This window comes from Bombus flavifrons, chromosome 11 (genome assembly GCF_040668555.2).
Source record: "Bombus flavifrons isolate JBK064 chromosome 11, iyBomFlav1_principal, whole genome shotgun sequence".
Classification (NCBI taxonomy): Eukaryota; Metazoa; Arthropoda; class Insecta; order Hymenoptera; family Apidae; genus Bombus; species Bombus flavifrons.
Genome location: NC_138452.1, coordinates 5,085,482 through 5,104,441, shown reverse-complemented (window position 1 = coordinate 5,104,441; position 18,960 = coordinate 5,085,482). Strand labels below are relative to the sequence as shown.

The 18,960-nt window shown below is 37.3% G+C and overlaps 1 protein-coding gene across 4 annotated transcripts in view; it reads left to right on the top strand.

The window, feature by feature from the left end:
* The first annotated feature begins 233 nt into the window (after window positions 1-233).
* Window positions 234-18,960, top strand: part of stumps (DBB domain-containing protein stumps) — a 47,410-nt gene continuing 28,683 nt past the window's right edge. Inside the window, exons 1-6 of one of the 4 annotated variants that reach the window (XM_069123695.1) lie at window positions 1,442-3,034; window positions 3,091-3,309; window positions 12,779-12,829; window positions 15,905-16,361; window positions 16,785-16,985; window positions 17,105-17,382. In XM_069123695.1, the coding sequence (XP_068979796.1) occupies window positions 12,820-12,829; window positions 15,905-16,361; window positions 16,785-16,985; window positions 17,105-17,382 (946 nt within the window). In that variant the 5' untranslated portion in view covers window positions 1,442-3,034; window positions 3,091-3,309; window positions 12,779-12,819. Of the gene's footprint in view, window positions 312-1,441; window positions 3,310-9,932; window positions 10,198-12,778; window positions 12,830-15,904; window positions 16,362-16,784; window positions 16,986-17,104; window positions 17,383-18,960 lie in introns of those variants that run through there. The other 3 variants (XM_069123696.1, XM_069123697.1, XM_069123699.1) reach the window with 3 other exon arrangements.

Below are 18,960 nucleotides of genomic sequence, written 5' to 3'. Positions count from 1 at the left end.
TGTGTAAAGGGGTCACAGTGCTCTACACCGAAAGGAAACGTGGCCATCCGCGGCAGAGCGGTGCGGCACCGAAGGAGGAAACACACGCTCCGCTCTGTTTCCGTACGCACATGCGTGACAGACACGCTAGCGTGCACGCGCGCGGCACTAACCTTACCCCATCTGAAATTCTTTGTGACCGCTAGTGTACGCGCGCACGCTCATCGCGTACCCTTCCTCGAGATCGACGAGAACATCTTGGAGAAGAAGAAAACGCGTCAATTGAATTTTCCGATAAATAGAACTCGTAGACAAATGGAATTCTTGTAATCGTAAGTACACAGAATCATGAAAGTATTCGAACACTTACGATATAAAAGTTCAAAGACGGTAACAGGGTTAAATTGTAGTAACAGGGATGGGGATGTATGTTGCTTAAGTTGTGCTTTGTTTGAGCGTGAAGAGAGCGTAGCTTTAAACGACCTTTTCTTGTGTTTTTATATGTCTCACTCTGTTTTGTAGTTTTTGGCAAGAGTAGAAAGGAATATCTTTGTGCTTCGTTTTGTTCTATGAAGAATGAGGTTCTAAGATCTCTCTTTTTCTTCTCTCTCTCTATGTTTTGTAGTAACGGAAAAGTTCTTGACATTGCGTTTATCCCACGGGAAATTTACATTTCCACTGCTGTGCTTGAAATATTTTTAGAGTTTCTAAACGCTTGGATTGTGAAGTATCGAGGAAATGCCTCACATTTTGTGGATTCTATTGGTACAAAAACATAAATTGTGTTTCTAATAGCTGCGGACTATTGCTTACCGACAAAATTGTCAACCTCGACGATTAAAATTGAACTTTACGAACTACGGAAATCCGAATTTAACTAAAGTTACTCGCGCTTCTATCACAGATACCTTCAACAAACGGAAGTATAATTACCTATAAAAACACATATTACCTAACGACAATGTGAATTATGGACGAACCATTTTCCTTTCAATCAACAAACTGATCCAAACTTCCTCAAGTTCTCCCAAATACCCCCAAATCGTTCTTAGCCATCCATTCGCCCTGAAAATCCTTTCTCCGCCATCAGAGGATCTCGAAATTTTCCATGAAGCTTCCTCAATGTCATCCCAATCGTCCTGCAGCTCGAAACCGATTCACGCGGGCAATTATATTTAGTCGAGGCGCGTATACCTCACGCCTTTCGAGGAATATACCCTCAGTTTCCCTTTTACACTCTTCGTGCACACATGTACGTACACAGAGCGAAACATAAACGTGCGCTCGTCGATTTCGCTTCTTCGACCGTACTCCTTGTTTATCTCGAAATAACGCTGCTTTGGTCGCACATGGGCGTTTCTTCTAGCCACTGCCAGATGCGTGGGTGGTGGCAGTGAAGAGAAGAGAAGGAGAGCACAAATGACGGTCACATGGCATCGTCGCGGACTCCTCTTCTGCTCTGACTTGTCAGTATTCCGTGAAGTGTTGTGCCGTGACTGCGTGCGGCCTTCTTTCGTCCGCAACCCCACGCACCACCAGTCCAGAATAATACCAGAAGCCTCAATTTTCCACCGTTTTCCATCGCTCGACCGCTCTGTATTTCTTCTTTGCCTCGAGCATAGAGAAAGAAGTTTCACGTTTCGCACCCTATGCTCAAAGAAGAAGTATTACGAAAAGAAGAGACTTAAATTCAACGAATCGATTTTCATAAATCAAAGAGGAATCAAATCACTGACGGTGATGCAGGGTTGACTCGTGCGAAGATACAGTTTCAAAGTATTTCTTCGAACATATTCCGTTCGAAGAAGAGGTTCGTTATTTCAAGAGGAGATTTTGTGCATGATCACGTGGAAATTGATGAATTTGTAGATAAAATTGTAATTGCTATATGATGGTAAAAGATGCTATATGATCGTTAAGACTGGAGGTAGAGTTCTGAAGACACTTTAAGCAGTGTTCGTTTCAAGAAGCCATGTTGAAGGAAGAAGTTGCTTGTTTGAGGAAGAGACTCTTGAAATAGATGGTTCGAAGCGTGGAGATGTCAACACAAAAGAAACTTCAAACCCGGATAAAATTGGCATTTCCCTGATAATATTACTTGAACTTGAACGAAGATAAGATTCCGGAATATCTCGAGGAGCGTTTCTTCGGAGGTTTCTGGCCCAGGGAAAAAGAAGAGAGACTTCGAGTGACTGGGAACAAATTTTCGATGATAACCGAACAGAATTCCCAACGAAAGATTCAATAGAGGTTAAACATTGATTCGAAGGTTCTTTATGGTTTGTTTTCTTCGATCGTTCACTGGTCGTACTCGAGACAAAAGCTCGATGATAGTTTTAACTCCAATCAGATCGAAAATTTCATTTTAAAATTCTACGAGCGACATCGAAGACAAGTATTCCGGTTCGATTTGGTGTAGGTATAGTTTGAATAGAAGTTTGGAGGACGATTCGTCTAAAGATAGAAGTTCGAAGGTCTTCACGAGGAATTTGGGAGCCGTTTTGGGAAGTTAAACGAGAGAAGAATTAGAAAATAGACGTAAAGGCTTGAGAAACGGTCGGTTACGAAAGAAGACAAAATTTGTAAGGAGAGAAAAATAGAACATTCTACGTCAAACATCTACAGTTATCACACATAAATACATAAATACATCCATGGTACAACACACAGAAGAGAATAATTTTGGAATTTAATTATGTATCGTTCCAGAAACGAATGAAAAATTACCGAAGATGGTAAGAAACGAGAAATGTAACGCAAGAATCGAAGAGGATACAAAGTAGATGGAAAATATAAAATAAGAAACGTTGAAAGGAATATTCTAATTGATCTCGGCCACTTTTGGAGAAGTGTATCGAAGTGGAACGCGAACAAAAAGCCGGCAGGAGCATCGTTTAACGTTTTCTAAACGCGCGCCGCTGAAGTGTACTTTGATGCGCTGCCTCGAGAGCACAGAATAAAAAGGAAGTTATCGAAACGTTCGAAGGGTCTCGTTACGAACGAATAATGCCACCTTTCATGCACTGCTTTCGTCCATTTGCACACGCAAAAAATCGTATGGCTACGAGTGCCTTTTCTTCGAACAGTTAATTAATTACATCCACTTTTCAGATCCGGACTATTCGCTTCGAAATAAAATATTACAATCACTTGAGATTATTAAAATATTAACCGAATCTTAGAAAATATTCTTAAAAAGGAAAAGAAAGACATTAAAAATATATGTATTTGAAGAAACCATCGTCAAATGATAAAAGAAGAAAATAAGGCACAAAGAAGAATGGACTTTTTAAGAAGCAATTTCGATCAGTTATTTAGGAAAAATTAAAGGTAAGATGATTATGGTTGTTATACTTTTATTACAAATTTTCACGTTTTGTCTTAATTGTTTATGAAACATCTCGACTCATCGATACGTTATTGCTTTGACGTTACACGAAGGCTGGTTTATTTACATAATTTTCCCTCGAAAACAGATTCTATCGAGTCTAATCACAGTTTCCCTCTATCGAGGAAGATTATTGTTCGCGTACGCGGAGCACGTGGACGATCAGCTGATCGAACGTCCTCGTGTCGTTTTCCACGAAACCAAAACTTTCTTCCTTAAACATGGCTCGACTCTTCAGTCTACTTCTATTATAAAACAATATGAATCGTTTTCTCTACTATTCTCAAATAATATTTTAAAAAGTATAATCTCATAACATCTTTTTTAACACGTTTATCTTCGTCGCAAAATAAAATCTATTTCTTTATTTACAATGTTTCCATGATCATATGCAGAAATTATATAGAACATTTGTAGAATCTTCTTTTCTTGAATTTATATGTGTATCGACTCACTTATTGAAATATTTAAACGAACCCAAAGCGAAAAATAACTTATGGTCGAACGTGCTCCAGCAACGAATACTTTTAAGGCATCCACGTCGAGAAATCTGTACGAATATTCCATTAGGAATTAGGCAGGCGGCTCGCAGTGTATATTAATAGATCGAACCTGACAGCCGAACCTAACCAGACGCTCGAACGTTACACGCGAATTCGTTTCGTTGGTAACTACCAATCCGACCTCGATGTAAGTTGTATTTCTGTACCTTTATATAATTCTTTCTTCGTTTACCTTTCCCTTGTGTTTCGATCTTTTATATTTCGAGTGGAAAGGAAATAGAAAATTATACTACCGGAGATTTTATACACGTTAGGGTTTCGAAAGAAATTACCACTTCGTTATGTAAATAAGTATCTTATTCGTAGTATTATCATCTTATAATATTGAAACCGTAATTAATTATACTTAAAAATGAAAATTATAGTTATTATATTATTTTTCAATAAATGAAGTGTATATATGCGAGAAAAAATTCATTAGGCAAAAAATTTCATTCACTAGAGATTTAGTAATTCTGATTAGGATAGGTAGATAGAATATCTAAAAAAGTTAGTTGCAAAAATAGTTTGTAATCTTTTTTTATCTAGGTAGATGACGTTCATCGGTATTTTAATTGGGCATCTGTTTTTGGACTATGAACTGTAAAATAGATTTGTATAGTCGTTGTACGTCAATGTTTCATAAGATAATTTGAAAGATAATACAAACGAATGAAAGAAAAGGTCGTGTAAGGTGTATCGATCAGGCCTCTTTCTCGAGACGTATCGAATTTCCTTATCCCTCTTATTTTAAATATGATCATTCCACAAAATTGATAACTATCTTTCAGTATTATTATAGAAGTATCTAGATACACTAAGTTTCCTAAACTAATTTTGCCAAATTAATACCGAGTCATATAAAATTTTATAGTACAATTATTCTTTGTTACTTTTCCTCGCTAACACCATGCATCATTTTATTAAATTGTAACGTATTAATTACGTTGAATTTCTGGTCTCGTGTGCCACTGCTAATAAATTCGGATATCGTTCTAAGAGAAAGTACACGAGATCCAAAAAAAGAAACTAAAACGTGCTTGCACCGAATTCGATCGTGAGACCTTGAACCATGAGAAACAACGTAGAGTAGATGATGCGAGGATGGAACGTGCATGTGCAGTGCGTGCGTTGGTCCAAGATGGGAGTCATAAACGCGGTGTATTGTGTAATCAGCAAACGACGTGCGTGAAAATGCGTGTCACGTACGAAACACTTGACTTTCAGTCCATCGCGGAAGTTGTAATAAGAATTTTTGTCGAACGATGCAACGATTTTTCTAACATCGTTTAACTTCGTTTTTAAATATGGCCATCGAAATACGATTGTTGGAAATTAGAATAAGGAAGTTTAAAAGAAGATCCTTAAAGTTTATGGGAAGATAAAATACCAATCTAAACTTTAACAATTTCAGACATTCGAGTAATTTATATTTAAGAAATACATGCGTTTTCCTTCGTTAGAGAGAGATCTTTCAAATATAAAGGAGAATGAATATGGAAATATAGAATAGAAAAATATAGCGCAAGGCTATGAAGAGTTAGATACTACCACGTGGAGGGGAAAAGCGAAGGAGGGTAGGATAAATGATCAGGTGGTGGATTGGTTAAAGGACATAGAAAAAAGAGGAATAGAGTGCAAATTTCAAACCAAAGTGTAGTACTTTAGCAAAAGATTAAGATTAAATGCCACTTAGCGTGTAGATATGTATTGTATATGGATAGGTATAGGATAGGGAACGTGTGCAATGAATGCATGTGGCGAAATCTGAATCAGATATTTTAGACTTGTGTAAAACCGAGCCCATTTCTTGTCTGCTAGAACCGAAAATAAAGATAATATACGTGTACTAAATAGGAAACTATTTAATACAAAACTTAAAACTTGAAGAACGATCTAAAAATTTATGAAATTCCAAATTTGTTAATCGCGTTTTCATACAATTTATATACAGGGTAAGTCAATAAGAAGTACTGTCTAGAATAACTCGTGATCTATTGATTTTGTCGAAAAACGTTTTAAATTACACTGCATTTCAAGGAATTCATCGGATGAATGGAATTTTATTTTCAAGATAATTTTGAGCGTTTTAAATGGTACCGTATATTCTTTGTACCATTAGTCGATCCATCTGGACGTTCTTTATAAAAAGGTATTAACTTATTTATACCGAAAATCCGTTGGTTTTTGCACATATTTTAACTTTGATTTAACAAATGTAACATACATTAAATTTGACCACCTAAGGTAAAAATATCTGCCAAACTAACGGTTTTCCGATATAAGTAGGTTAATACTCTTTTGTAAAGAATGTTTAGCTGGATCGACTAATGTTATAGAAAATATACGACATCGTTTGAAAAAGCTCAAGATCATCCTCAGAAAATATAAAATATAATTTTCTCTCTCTCTCTCTTTCTCTGTGTATTTACAAAGCACATATTGTTAATAATAACAAATATATAACGAGAACAATTTATCAAAATTAAATATAAGAATAATCGCCTTGTGAAATGGTCGTCCTTTCATTTTTTATTTTCATTCTTAAAGGAACTAAAAAAACTTCTTCATAAAGAGTTTCCAATTCTACTTCCAATTCTGAATCATAAGATAGAAATTTGAGCTTAACCATGAAACTTCCATCCCAATTTCTTAATCTGTTTCCCAAAAGAGGACAGAGTAGTTGGGAAAAGTTGAAAATCTCACGCAAACCGGACGAAACGCCAAACACGCCGCTATTTTTGCCTCAAGGTAAAAAAGAAGTTCGTCGATCGCTGCCGGGTCAAGCTGAACTGCACTTAATTTATTGTACGTAGCTGGTGCACCACAGTGCAGCACCTGCCGACGATGAAAAAAGCAGCGCATCCAAGCAACGATGCACGTGCCTCCATAAGAGGGACGTACGCGCATTAACTTTTACGCGAGGTTGTTCTCTTACATGTGACGCGCCATTAATTAACAAGTACGTAAATTACGTTGATACGTAAATCTCAGAGCTGCGCGTGTTTTGCACGTTGCTCTTTCGAAAAAGAGCAACCGAGTACCCTTTTTTTTGCTGTTGTATATGTCTCAAGTCACGGGTTCGTAAATTTCAGAATACTAAGATTCAGGAAATTTAGTATATTAGATCTTAGAATTCCGGAATGCGTTTTAATCTTCATAGCTCAGATCCTATGAACATTAGAACTTATAAATTCTAAGTATCATATACTAATTCTAAGTTTGATAAATTCTAGATTTGATCGACTCCATACCAATTCACATATTCCAGGATTCATGCGTTTCTAGGTTCGTGACATTTAGGACTCTAGAATTCACCAATTCTTATATTTATGTACTTGACCAGAATTATCAGATTCTGGGATTCATGGATTATAGGTCTTCGTTCACGGGTTCTAGAATTTATAGATTTCGTGTATCGATTCATGAATTTTTATGGTCGTGACCTCGTTTCTTTTTAGCAACATTTGCCTCGTTCTTAAGATCCTCGCACGTAGATTCTTAGGCAACAAACAAGACTCTTCTAATCTTCAAATCTTGAAATCTTCAAATTTTGGCATTTGTATTCTTCTTCAAGCTAAGAACTATTTTTTGGCATCGTCGTGTTTCTAACAAAAGCTGAACGAAGATTCACAAAATCGTTTCACGGAATTCCGAACACGTTCGAAAATTCTTGGTGCGCTACGAATCGTTTGGCAGTCACTCGCCATGCGTTCGTGGTGCTCGTGGGAACTAATGACTGTAGTGAATTAATCATCGATATTCTCAAATAATTTTCAGAAGCGGTTTCTCGTTATTCTCTTAAATACGTTGCATGAAAATTTCTAGTTTTATAAGAAAGAAAGAATATCGACTAAATTGTTTTTGGTGCACCCTATGTAACAGTAGAAATTACAGTAGAATACAAAGCGATACGGAGTATATACGATAAGGGACGTGAATTAAATGAAACAACTAGCTACACAGTTAGCGAGGACAATTCAAAGATAATGGCGGTAACTACGTGCATATATGGTGAAAAATAGCGGCAATCCAAACAACGTGACGACGTAACAAGCACAATAAAAACATTAGAGTTATTACCTACAAAAAAGATTATATTCGTATTAACAAAAATCGATCGAACGAAGGTGAAATTATTAAAAAAGGCAAATTATCATGATATTCTCTGAAAAGGAATATTTTGTGAAGAGGTTTTAGAAAAACTGCTTTAGCCGACAATATAGAAAAGGCACCGTGCTAATCGTCATCTTTACAAAAAGAGAGAAAAAGAATCAAACGTGTTTCTTCGTACCTAACAAAAAGAATTAATAAACAAAACGTAGCAAATAATGCAAAAGCAGCACTGTGACCACAGCAACGACGATAACAAGATCAGATCAAGTATAAAGACACGAAAGCCCATTCGCCCCTCAGATTGTGTTTCACCAACGAAACTCCAGTTCATCGTCGCGTTTCCGACAAAACGTGAAAACGAGGTGAAAACGAGTAAACGAATCGTTCTGGCTCGCGGCATTGCAACGAATTCGAGGCAATTTATACAACGGAGTGACGATGATTCGTCCTATCAGCTGATCCATTTGGACAGCAGAGTAAATCAGAGCTTGTACGAGCTTTCATGGGAACGATAACCCTAACGTCGTGTCTTTCCTTCTTCTTCTCCCTCTTTCTCTCTTCTCTGGCACGTTCCGTCGTTTCTTTTCTCTTTCTCTCTCTCTCTCTGCTTCTCTTTCTTCTTCCTTTTTATTGCTCGTCGACGGAAGCCGCACGAAAATAGTTCGCCGCGAGTCTGCCCGCTTCGAGAACGACGGAACAACCAACTCTCGGTCACGGTATTCCTCGAACGAGTTCCGTGGAAACGAATTTCCATGGATCTGCCGGCGATTAGATGGGGAACATGGTGAACGACGTAAATTTTCGAGTAACCGAGGGATAGAATGTAATGGGAGCATAGAGAGTTATCGTTGGAGAAGTTCGGTAATTGCGGTGAGTTTCGCAATGATGTAGGGGATTGGGACGTGGACGTTGCGTGAAACTGGCGGAGTCTGCGAGGGTGTGCTATCCGGGCTACGGGACGTGTTTTATGCGACACTTGGGCAAAGTCGAACGTAGATTAACTTTATATATCAAATTTATAGATTTAGATGTAATTGTGGACTATATATTGTTATAATGTATTACGTTGTAAAACGAACTATATATTATGCGCAGAATTTAAATACATTAAAAGTTGGAGGGAATTATAGAAAAATAAAGAGAAACCATTTGTCGACACTGTTGATAAAGTAATAACAATAGTGATGTTAGTATAGAATTACGTTTAATCCATATAGGTAAGATATATACAGGGTGGTTGGTAACTGGTGGTACAAGCGGGAAGGGGGTGATTCTACGCGAAGAAAAAAGTCGAAAATATAGAATAAAAATTCTTTTTCTTAAATTTTTTTTTTTTTAATTTTTCCATCGAGACAACGATCTACAGTGAGATCCGTTATAACGAGACGTGATAAAGTGCACGCGTACCGAGCGAAAATTCAAAGTCGATTTTCTCGAAAACAAAGCCTCAAATGAAAAATTTTTATTCTATATTTTCGACTTCTTTTTTCGCGTAGAATCACCCCCTTTCCGCTTGTACCACCAGTTACCAACCACCCTATATATTTAATTCATACACTGGTCCAAATGGTTCTAGGTAAGTTTGTAGGCCAGGAGGGACGAATAAGACGCACATGCAGAAACATGTAGTATATGAGTGGTGAAATATTATAATAAATAAAATAAATAAAATAGCAAGCAGAAGTGATCGATATAATTCATGACATACACGATCCCTTAAATTTCTTAGGCATTTTCTAAAAATTTTCAATTTCATAAAAATGAACAATTTTAAAAAGTATAATTTCCATAAGCGTACATCTTTTATTCATAATTATTAGAATGCTTGCTATGGTAACGGTTAATTTTCTAGTAATTAGTAATGCTATTAATATTCTAACGAAATTAGTAATTATTCTTCGTTATAGCTAGCACTTAAGCGAACGAAGTTAATGGAAGTAGCAAGTAACGGGACTACGAATTAACTTCGGTAACTTAAACTTCGTCCGTCCAACTTCAAGTTGAGTCGCTTCTGAGGTAACTTTGAACGAAGTGTTTCTACCGTGTTCCACGGTAAAGCCTACGAGGTAGGCGTGCGTGTATCGAGTTGCGACTACATACTAGAGCCTTCTACCTTACGTAATTAATGTTGGTTGGCTGCTTGACAGCTCATCAACCTGACAGGACGAGGAGGTAAATAAAAAATAACGCAACAATAGTTTGTAGAATCAGAATTTTTCACGCTTTAAATACGAATAACAAGATGGAAAATATTATTCTCATATATACGCGCATACGCGAATACACGCAAGACACAGACATAAACTTCTTGTTTAACGATCGATCGAAATATCGCTCTATGGATGCAAATGAAGTGGATGAAAGCGCGGTTGTACAAGAATTTAATAGCAGCACGCTAGTGAAACTATCGTTGCATGTCTGTGAATAAAATTACACTTTGTAACACCTTCGGTTAACGATATGAGGCCTGAGACAAGGAGAACCACCGTCAGAAAATCACGGGAATTGTAATGAGCTCGGCCAGGATGGACTCCTAAACGAAAAAATAATAAAAAGAGAAAACAAAATGAATTCGTGAAATGATTTACAATTCCGATAAACTCATAATTTGTTTCTCTCTTGTTCATATTTTACACTTTGCTCGTTTAAATGTGCAATCATTATAATTCAGACTTCGGTATGATTATCGGTTGAGCGAGAAACTTAAAGATTATACTTGCACTTTGCACTTTTAATATTCGTAGATTCTATACGATCTTAATCCTTAAGGAGGTGGTACGATTAGATTAGCTTGCTAAAGCTGCAGTGCAGAAATGTGCAGACTGTTAATTTCCAATCACGGTCATTGTATTTATTCTATACAAGTATAGTAAATGGGTAATCCTAACATTGGATATATATGCTATTTATAGTGATGTAAGTGAAATCGTATGGTATTTGCACAAGTATACGTATTTTAAATCAAATTTAAAGTTTATTAAATAAAAAGGAATGAATTCTTATCGAAGAGATTTTCAACCCCTTGGATTTGTTGTTTCTCCTTCACTCTCGCTCGATTCTTATTCACTTTTCTAAAAACTCTGTAAATTATACTACGTCTTAATGAGAGCAACAAAGTGCACTATCTAAACAAATACGCGTATTTCGAACGAAATTTAGAACCTGTTCAATTAAAGACCGTTCACAGTAAACCACCCTACATAATGATGTTAGTGCGTAATGTCGACAAAACGAAGACGCAAAAGACCTTAGAAAAAATAAAAGATGTAAAAAACACGGAGGAATTTCCTAGCTATCCGAAAGAAACTTTTCATCTTGCTTCATAGGTGTTTTGATTCAGAGGTCGCATGTCGTTTCATTCATCGCTGAAAATACGCGGGAATATTATATTTAGCGCGATCGCGGGGAAGAGAGTGTCGGCGACAACTACGACAGGTTTATGGTGTATGAACGGGGTAGAACAGTGAGAAACTGGGATCAGGCCACGGGCCGTCCCATTCACGTTTTATCCAAGCGACGTAACAGTGCACTGACTGGCAATCTTCAAACTCGTTCCACTTTCCTCTCCTTTTCCTTTCTTCGACGCTAGAACGAACAACGATTAAGATATAAGATTTGTACGAAAAAAATCGGAATAGAAAGTACATGAAAATATTATTTGATATAAGCGGAGATACAAGTATAACGATATTCAAATTCTCAGAAATGCACCCTTATAAATCTACTTTTATTATAAAACCTCTATGAAAACTTGCAGATTTTAAACAACGAATTATTTTGACTCTAGTGATTCTATTATTAAATAGCGATAAAGATGTCAATTACAGACAATCTTTTCCCACGAATAATAATCTTCATACTTTGTAAGAATCAATGCATACAAATTCCAAAAAGTAATAAATTCGTCATTTATAATAATTCTATTAGATAGGCTATATATATGTCGGAGAAGGATTGGAATTATGGGCGTTCGATGAACCTTTATTTACTTTACCATCGCGGATGTAGCTAAGGTTTATTGGTACAAATGTGGACACTACAAGAGACTATGAGTAATAGCGGCGATAGGATGGTCGAGATGATAGTAACCACGGATTCAGGTTCGATAACGAATCCACGGTCCATGGGAGGACGAGTATCAACGTAATACACGATTCGAGTAACTCGATCAGTAATTCGTACAATGACTAACTAACTCTCTACTTCTCTAGCTTTCGATCCAAATGAAACTGCCCTTATATACTCCTGTCCCCACTTCTCGGGTCAATCTTTGTTCTTAATGAGGGCCATATAATCTTTCCATACCTTTGTCAGGTACACGTCCCTCCCGTGACCGTGGCTACGTCTAGTGACCCGCTATGTCACTTCGAGCCCGAACCCATCGTCATAAAGACCAAATTGAAACATTAGAACTATTTCTTATTTTTATTACTTAAGTGTAGCTATAGTAAAAGTCTGGACTAGGGTATTGGGGTTTTTCCCAACATTCCAGTCGGGAAATCCTGATGTTCTTTCATCTCCGACATATAATTATGTTATTAATTATGTTATGCATTATGTTATTATTATATTATATTATATTATTAAGATACATAAGACTATTCGAATAATTCTTTAATAGCGTTAAAATAGCGATAAAATACAGTGATTCTTCCCACGTATAACAATCTTTGTATTTGACATTCTCTCTTACCTTTTCTTAATTTCTTTTCCATCTGAACGATCGAAATGCATCGTGTTGTTCCTGTTGCAGAAGACGGGAGCAGCGAAGGTTCCTGGTGGCAAGGGGTCAGCATGGCAGTCGGTAAGCATCGCCTGTTGTTGGACCAATCTGCGGTCACGTATATCTCGAGGACGTTTTCGCAGCCTAGTCACGCGTTTCACGCATAATCACGCGTATCGCGGGACGACTACCGCGTATTCCACCCTCACGATGCACTTTTCTTCTCTCCTTCTCTCCTTTCGCGTATCGTCAGTGACGTGAGCTAATGTCTTTGCCGACGAATCCTCGATCAGCCGCTTCAAATCGACTATGTATACCTGAAAGAGCCGGGAACGTTATTTCAGACAGCCGCCAAGAATTTCTAATTCGTTCTTATTTATAGCTTCGTCGATCGTTTTACAGGTCTCTCCTATTGTTCTTCATTTGACAATTTGTTTTCTTTCCTTTTTCTTAAATTCTTGGTCTTTTAAGTTAGAAGCATAAACCTAGGAAATCAGAGATTGCTTTTAATCGTTCTGTTTGATGTTCTTTTCACGTCCAGCTTGAATCTTTTAACTCAGTCTAGTTTCGTCGTTGAAAGATCATTGAAGATTCCTTTTACTCGAGGATCTTTAGAAAGTTTGAAATCTTATAAGAATTATTGTATTATTCTGATAGTTTGAATTTATTCTCCTGCAATTTTCTTTTACATCCATTTTGTATTCTTTGTATACTTTGTATTCATTGAATTCTTTCGTTTGCCTGGTTTGCACGTTTAAGAAGCTTCACGTTGAAGTTGAGGGCTTTAATTATTTCACGTCGCTCGTTCTGTACACGCTCAAAGCTTCTGTATTCGCGTACTCTTTCTTCACGGAAACACAGCAAAAATGTTTTACAAAACAGTAGAGTATAATTAAATTTCGCGTCGTTGATTCTTAATTTGATACAGAGCTAACGATATTTCAAAAAAATTCATGTAACACGTGTAATGCATTTAAAAAAGATTTTTACGAATCCTCGGACACTTTCGCGAGTTATTCCATTCTTTTTCTCTTGTCTTTTAAGGTTTTATTTATAAGCTATACATAATAAATGGTAAACCTTTATTTTTTACCATAGACTAAATATTCAAATGGGCATAAATTCGAATAAAAAGTCAAAGCTCGCAACGAGTATAAGATCAGATATTTAGGATACTTCTTAAATTTTCGAACACGTTCGAAAAGTGCACGAAGAGAAGTAGAATTCTGGTGAAAGATTTCGATCAGTAAATTCGTAAGCGACAAACGTATTTGGAAACCGTTCTCCTTTCCCGTATTCGTCTTACGTAGTCCCTACTGATCATGCAAATTCCAAAAACCGTCTACAATTCTCTTATATCTCGTTCTTAATTATCTTTTTCTTCGCTACAAAACAACATTTCGTGAAATTATTAGTTAGTTAATTTATCGAAGGAAAAAAAACGTAAAAATAAAAACGAACGATTGAAAAAGTAAATAAAAATGCAAAAAAGAATCGAATTGCAACATAAAAAAAGGAAGAACTAACAATGAAGCTGGAGAAACTCATTAATTATATTGAAGCTCGAATTTCATTTCATGAGATTTCAAATTCTTACTGAGTTAATCGTAGCGAATTGAAGCTTCTTAAGATTGTACAATACTATTACCCCATTTTCTTAGAAATCATTTCCACTGTGGTTTTGCGACGAGAAACGACGATTACAATAACGTGACCATTGTGCGTGCATATAACAAACAACAGGAGATAACTAATTTGAGCTTTACCATGAAACAAGCGTTTTTATTTTACTTTACAAGCCTTCAGTCGGAAAGATTGCAAGAGTATAAAGGAAAATTACAACAGAATGATTTTATACGACGCAATCGAGGTTCCAAAAAGGTAATTTCACGATTATTAAATATTAAAGGACACCATACTACAATCACAAGTTTTAAAAAAACGTAATAATCTCATTAACCTAGACAGTCGACGTTTCGCAAATTAAAAAAAGAGATACATATATATATCTTTTTATATATATATCACAGGATCCTCCACCGACACAGTCGACGTTTAAATCAAGATCGAAAGATCGTCTGGAAAATATTTTCACAAACACGAAACCATCTCGTTTTCGCAGGAAGCTCGCCTCGTGAATCCTTCCCCTTTCGTTCCTCCTCCTCCTCTTTTTTTTTCTTTCGTCACAGTACGAGGTCAATTCATCTTCGGAGAGTAATAACGCGCGGATCGTTCACAACGTTACGGCGGACTTCCGGTGCCGCGTACGGCTGTCTCGTTCTTCGCTTCTGGTTTACAGGGTGGGGGACAATACCACGTCCGGTCCATCCCCCCACTTTCAAGTACCATTCGAATCGTTCATGGCGTCCTATAGGCATGGTGTATCTCTCTGAAACCGAACAGTCTCAGGTGGACCTCGTGTTCGTCTAGTCGCGAATACTTTTTCACTTTTTTACTCCAACGCGTGCTCTATCCTACCTGTCCTCGTAGAAAAATATTGTGAAAAATTCAGATCTATGATAACGTGAATATTCAACCGATATTAATGACATTTTACATTATTGAAATTCTTGGTGGCCATTCAAAGTGTCGATAATTCTATTCAAGAATTGTTCTTCCGAATAAAAGTGTATTCAGATGAAAAAATCGATGATCTACCCTTGTGATCGATGAAAAGAGACATTCAACGAGTCGTCGTTCAACTTTGTGTTTAATAAAAATTGACCTAAAGAACCGGACCATTTATTAACAGAAAATTGTCACTCTCTAAATCAAACTAATATAACGCGTCGAGACTTCGAACCTTCTACCTTTCAATCTAAATCATTTAAATTATCTCAAGTGTGACGGGGCAACAACAAATCACTTATCCTCGTGATTGACAGAACGAACAAAACGTTGCTGACCTAAAATCACCTAGACCCTCGTCAACAGAGAAAATGTCATTCTCTAAATCGAACTAGCTTAACCCACACAATCTTCAAACTTCAAACCTTCTAGCTTCCAATCTAACTCATCTTCGTTATTACAACTGTATTTGCAATATCAAATCGTGAAATGACACCAAAAAGAGATTAAGCTGAACAACAAGGCAGAAAGCGTCCTCGTACGAGTTTGCGGAGGAGGTTCTATGACCTTGAATCCGCATGTTCACAGACAATCCTTCATACTTCTCGTTGTCGAGCGGGACGGCGACGTCGTCGGTATCGACGACGCCTGCGTCGACAACGAGCGTCGCCTTCTCGCCACCCTCCAAAGGACCAACGGGGCTGACGGCCCTGTTCCGGCGACGTCCTTGCAAAATGGGCACCACTTCGTCGGCCAGCGTCCTCTCCACGTCTACCACGAGTACTCTGATACCGCAGGAGAATAACAGAGGCAGTACCTCAGGCGCCTCCACGCCCACAGAAGAGAAGATGCCAATGTTGCCCAGAAATGGAACTGGTCAATGCGGAAACGGCGCTCATGGTGGTCCTGGTAATCAGAGAAGGAGTTTCAGAAATTTGTTCAGATCTGTTAGCGCCAATGCAGATCACGAAAGAACACAGCAGTTCCTGAAGGGTGATCCAAGACCTTCGGATGTTGCGCCACCCTCGCCGTATCTACCTCATAGGTTGGTGACTTTTTCTTCCTCTTTTTTTTTTTTTGATGATATCAAACGGAAGTTTGAACTGTGCGTATTTAAATTCTTAACAGTTTAATGAGAATATAAAATGAACGAACCGGAAGATAATTATTCCTACATTTCTGATATCAGATATAAAAATATATACTTTCTCGACTTTTTATAGCGATAATTACGTTATATCTGTGTGATGAAATTTAAGATGTGAAAATAAATAGTATTGTTTATTTGACAGCTTACCTGAGTCTTTCTCGTGATGCACTGTAAGAGGGTTAGAATTTCGAGTTTATGGAACTTTTGTGAATTTTAAATTAGCTGGAAGTTCTTATTCTCGTTGAAGACAAGAAATAAAATAAAATTTTTACAAGGAATAAGAATACAAAATGCTACTTAACGTACTGTTCTCCACAGGTCACACTCGCATTCTGAGAACGACAGAAGGCGTCCAGGCCGAAGCAGAGCTGTGTTGAAGTCCGCTAGCGAACTGCTGTCTAATGATATGGTGTACTGTGGATTGGCCAGGGATAATCACAATCATGATGATGACGACGACGATGACGATGACGATGATCAAGATTCGAACGAAGTTTTCGTTGGTGTGGATGACGCTAGGTCAGTAGTAAAATTAAGTGAGAATAATATAAATACAATAGAAATGTACATAAACACCCATAGTCTATTAATTAATATTAATGTAACGAACTGTCACTAAGTTGTTGAAATTATTTCAGGTACTACAATCTTTCATCCACGCTGCCAGCAACAGGATCAGCGGCAGCAGGTCGTAGAAGACATTCGATCAGCACCTTCATAGGCAAAGATCGAGGTTCCTCGAGCAAAGACCACATCTCCAGAAAGCAACCACAAAGCCCCACAGTTCTCGTAGAACCTGACACAATGGCACCGCCAGCGCCTGTAGATACTGTAGATGGTGTCCACGTAGAGGACCGGAAGGCGAGATCTTGCAGCAGGTCCAGGCGCAGAAGACATCGCAGTTCTTCGAGCAGGGGTGAGTAGAAGTAAAACTAGCCAACAGCGATTGAGATTTTAACATTTTACTTAATGGAATTATATTAATACAGATGGGTTATCGATTACGAAAGACTATGAAACTATATCCAGATTACAAATAGATTTTGAAAGTGACTTCTCGAGTATGAATCATTTGGAATGAAAATGTCGAATGTAACCGGAACCACAAAGGGCTAATGTGTCAAGCAACGAAGACGAATTAACTCGTTCGAAATGTATGAAATTGATTGACATGCTGAATTTTAAAACCTTTCTTCTGTAAAAGGAAAAAGAAAAGAACAATGGGGAGTATAATGTATTGTATTTTTCCCCTGTAATCTTCAAATATTAAGACTGCGAGTAGAATGAGTTAATTCGTCCTTTATCTTCCAATAATACTCAGCGAGGGAGCGACTTCGAAGAAGAATCGAGTCTATAAAAGCATCTCGAGAACTACATACCATACATACCATAATACCGTAGGATATTATTTCATGTCAAAAGTCCCGTCTACTTATTACTATTTCGATTTGACCACATTGATATATTAATGAATGGGTCAACGAGACTCAATTGGCCGATCAAGAGATCTTAGAATCGCGTGGACAGATCGAAACGAAGGGATGAATGTCGCGTTTGATTCTCATAGGCGAATATTCGCCGATTTCATTCTTTCCTCCTTGTCGATCAATCGCGGCGTGGCGATTATGGTCGGCACTCGAACGAAAAAGACCCGTAGTTCGTTCCCACGGGCCAGATTTCGCTTTGCACGCGCCCGCATGCTCGTTCGAATCACGTACAAAAGCCTCGTTACGAATTCGAACCGGTCCCGATCGTTCAACGACGATTCGCGCGGTGAAACCCATTGGTGGTCCTTGTGGAATCGATTTTTTTAATCGAGTTTACCAGTTAAGTCCATATAGTTTGGGAAGAAATGCTGTAGGTGTGCGATAAAGAAATTATTTGGATCTCGATTAGTCTTTGTTAGAGAAGGGTTGTTGCATGTTAAAATTGTATTATATTATTGTATTATAGTATTTAAGCTAGGTTTGCATTAATATGGTAGGTAATTACACAATGATATATTATCGTTAGATTCTTCTGATCGGATAGAAACATTTGTAATAGTTTGTACAAGTTTTAAAACTCTCATCATAAAATATTGTTAAAAAGTAATACTTTGTGAATCAAAAAGGGTTTCATTTAAAATACATTTTCTTTTATGCTCTTGTTCAAACTTCAAATAAGTTGAAATTTCAGTGTGATCGTTATCAGGAATAATTCAGTGTTTGATTATTTCTTTTTCGAGAAGAAAAGTTGATGTATCTAAGAAGTGTCTTTTTATATTATAGCACGCCATGATTAGGTAATACATAGGTGTATAGACAATTTAGGTTTGAAACGAAATTTTCATTCTATTATTTTCCTCCAGTGAAAGTAAGTAACGGTACTAGATGATTAGGAAGTAGATAATACTGACATGAATCGACTGGAAAGAAATATTAAATATCGCTGGGATCGAAAAACTATCCCTTTCGTGATTATACGCTTTTCTTTAAAGTTCCATACTTTATGA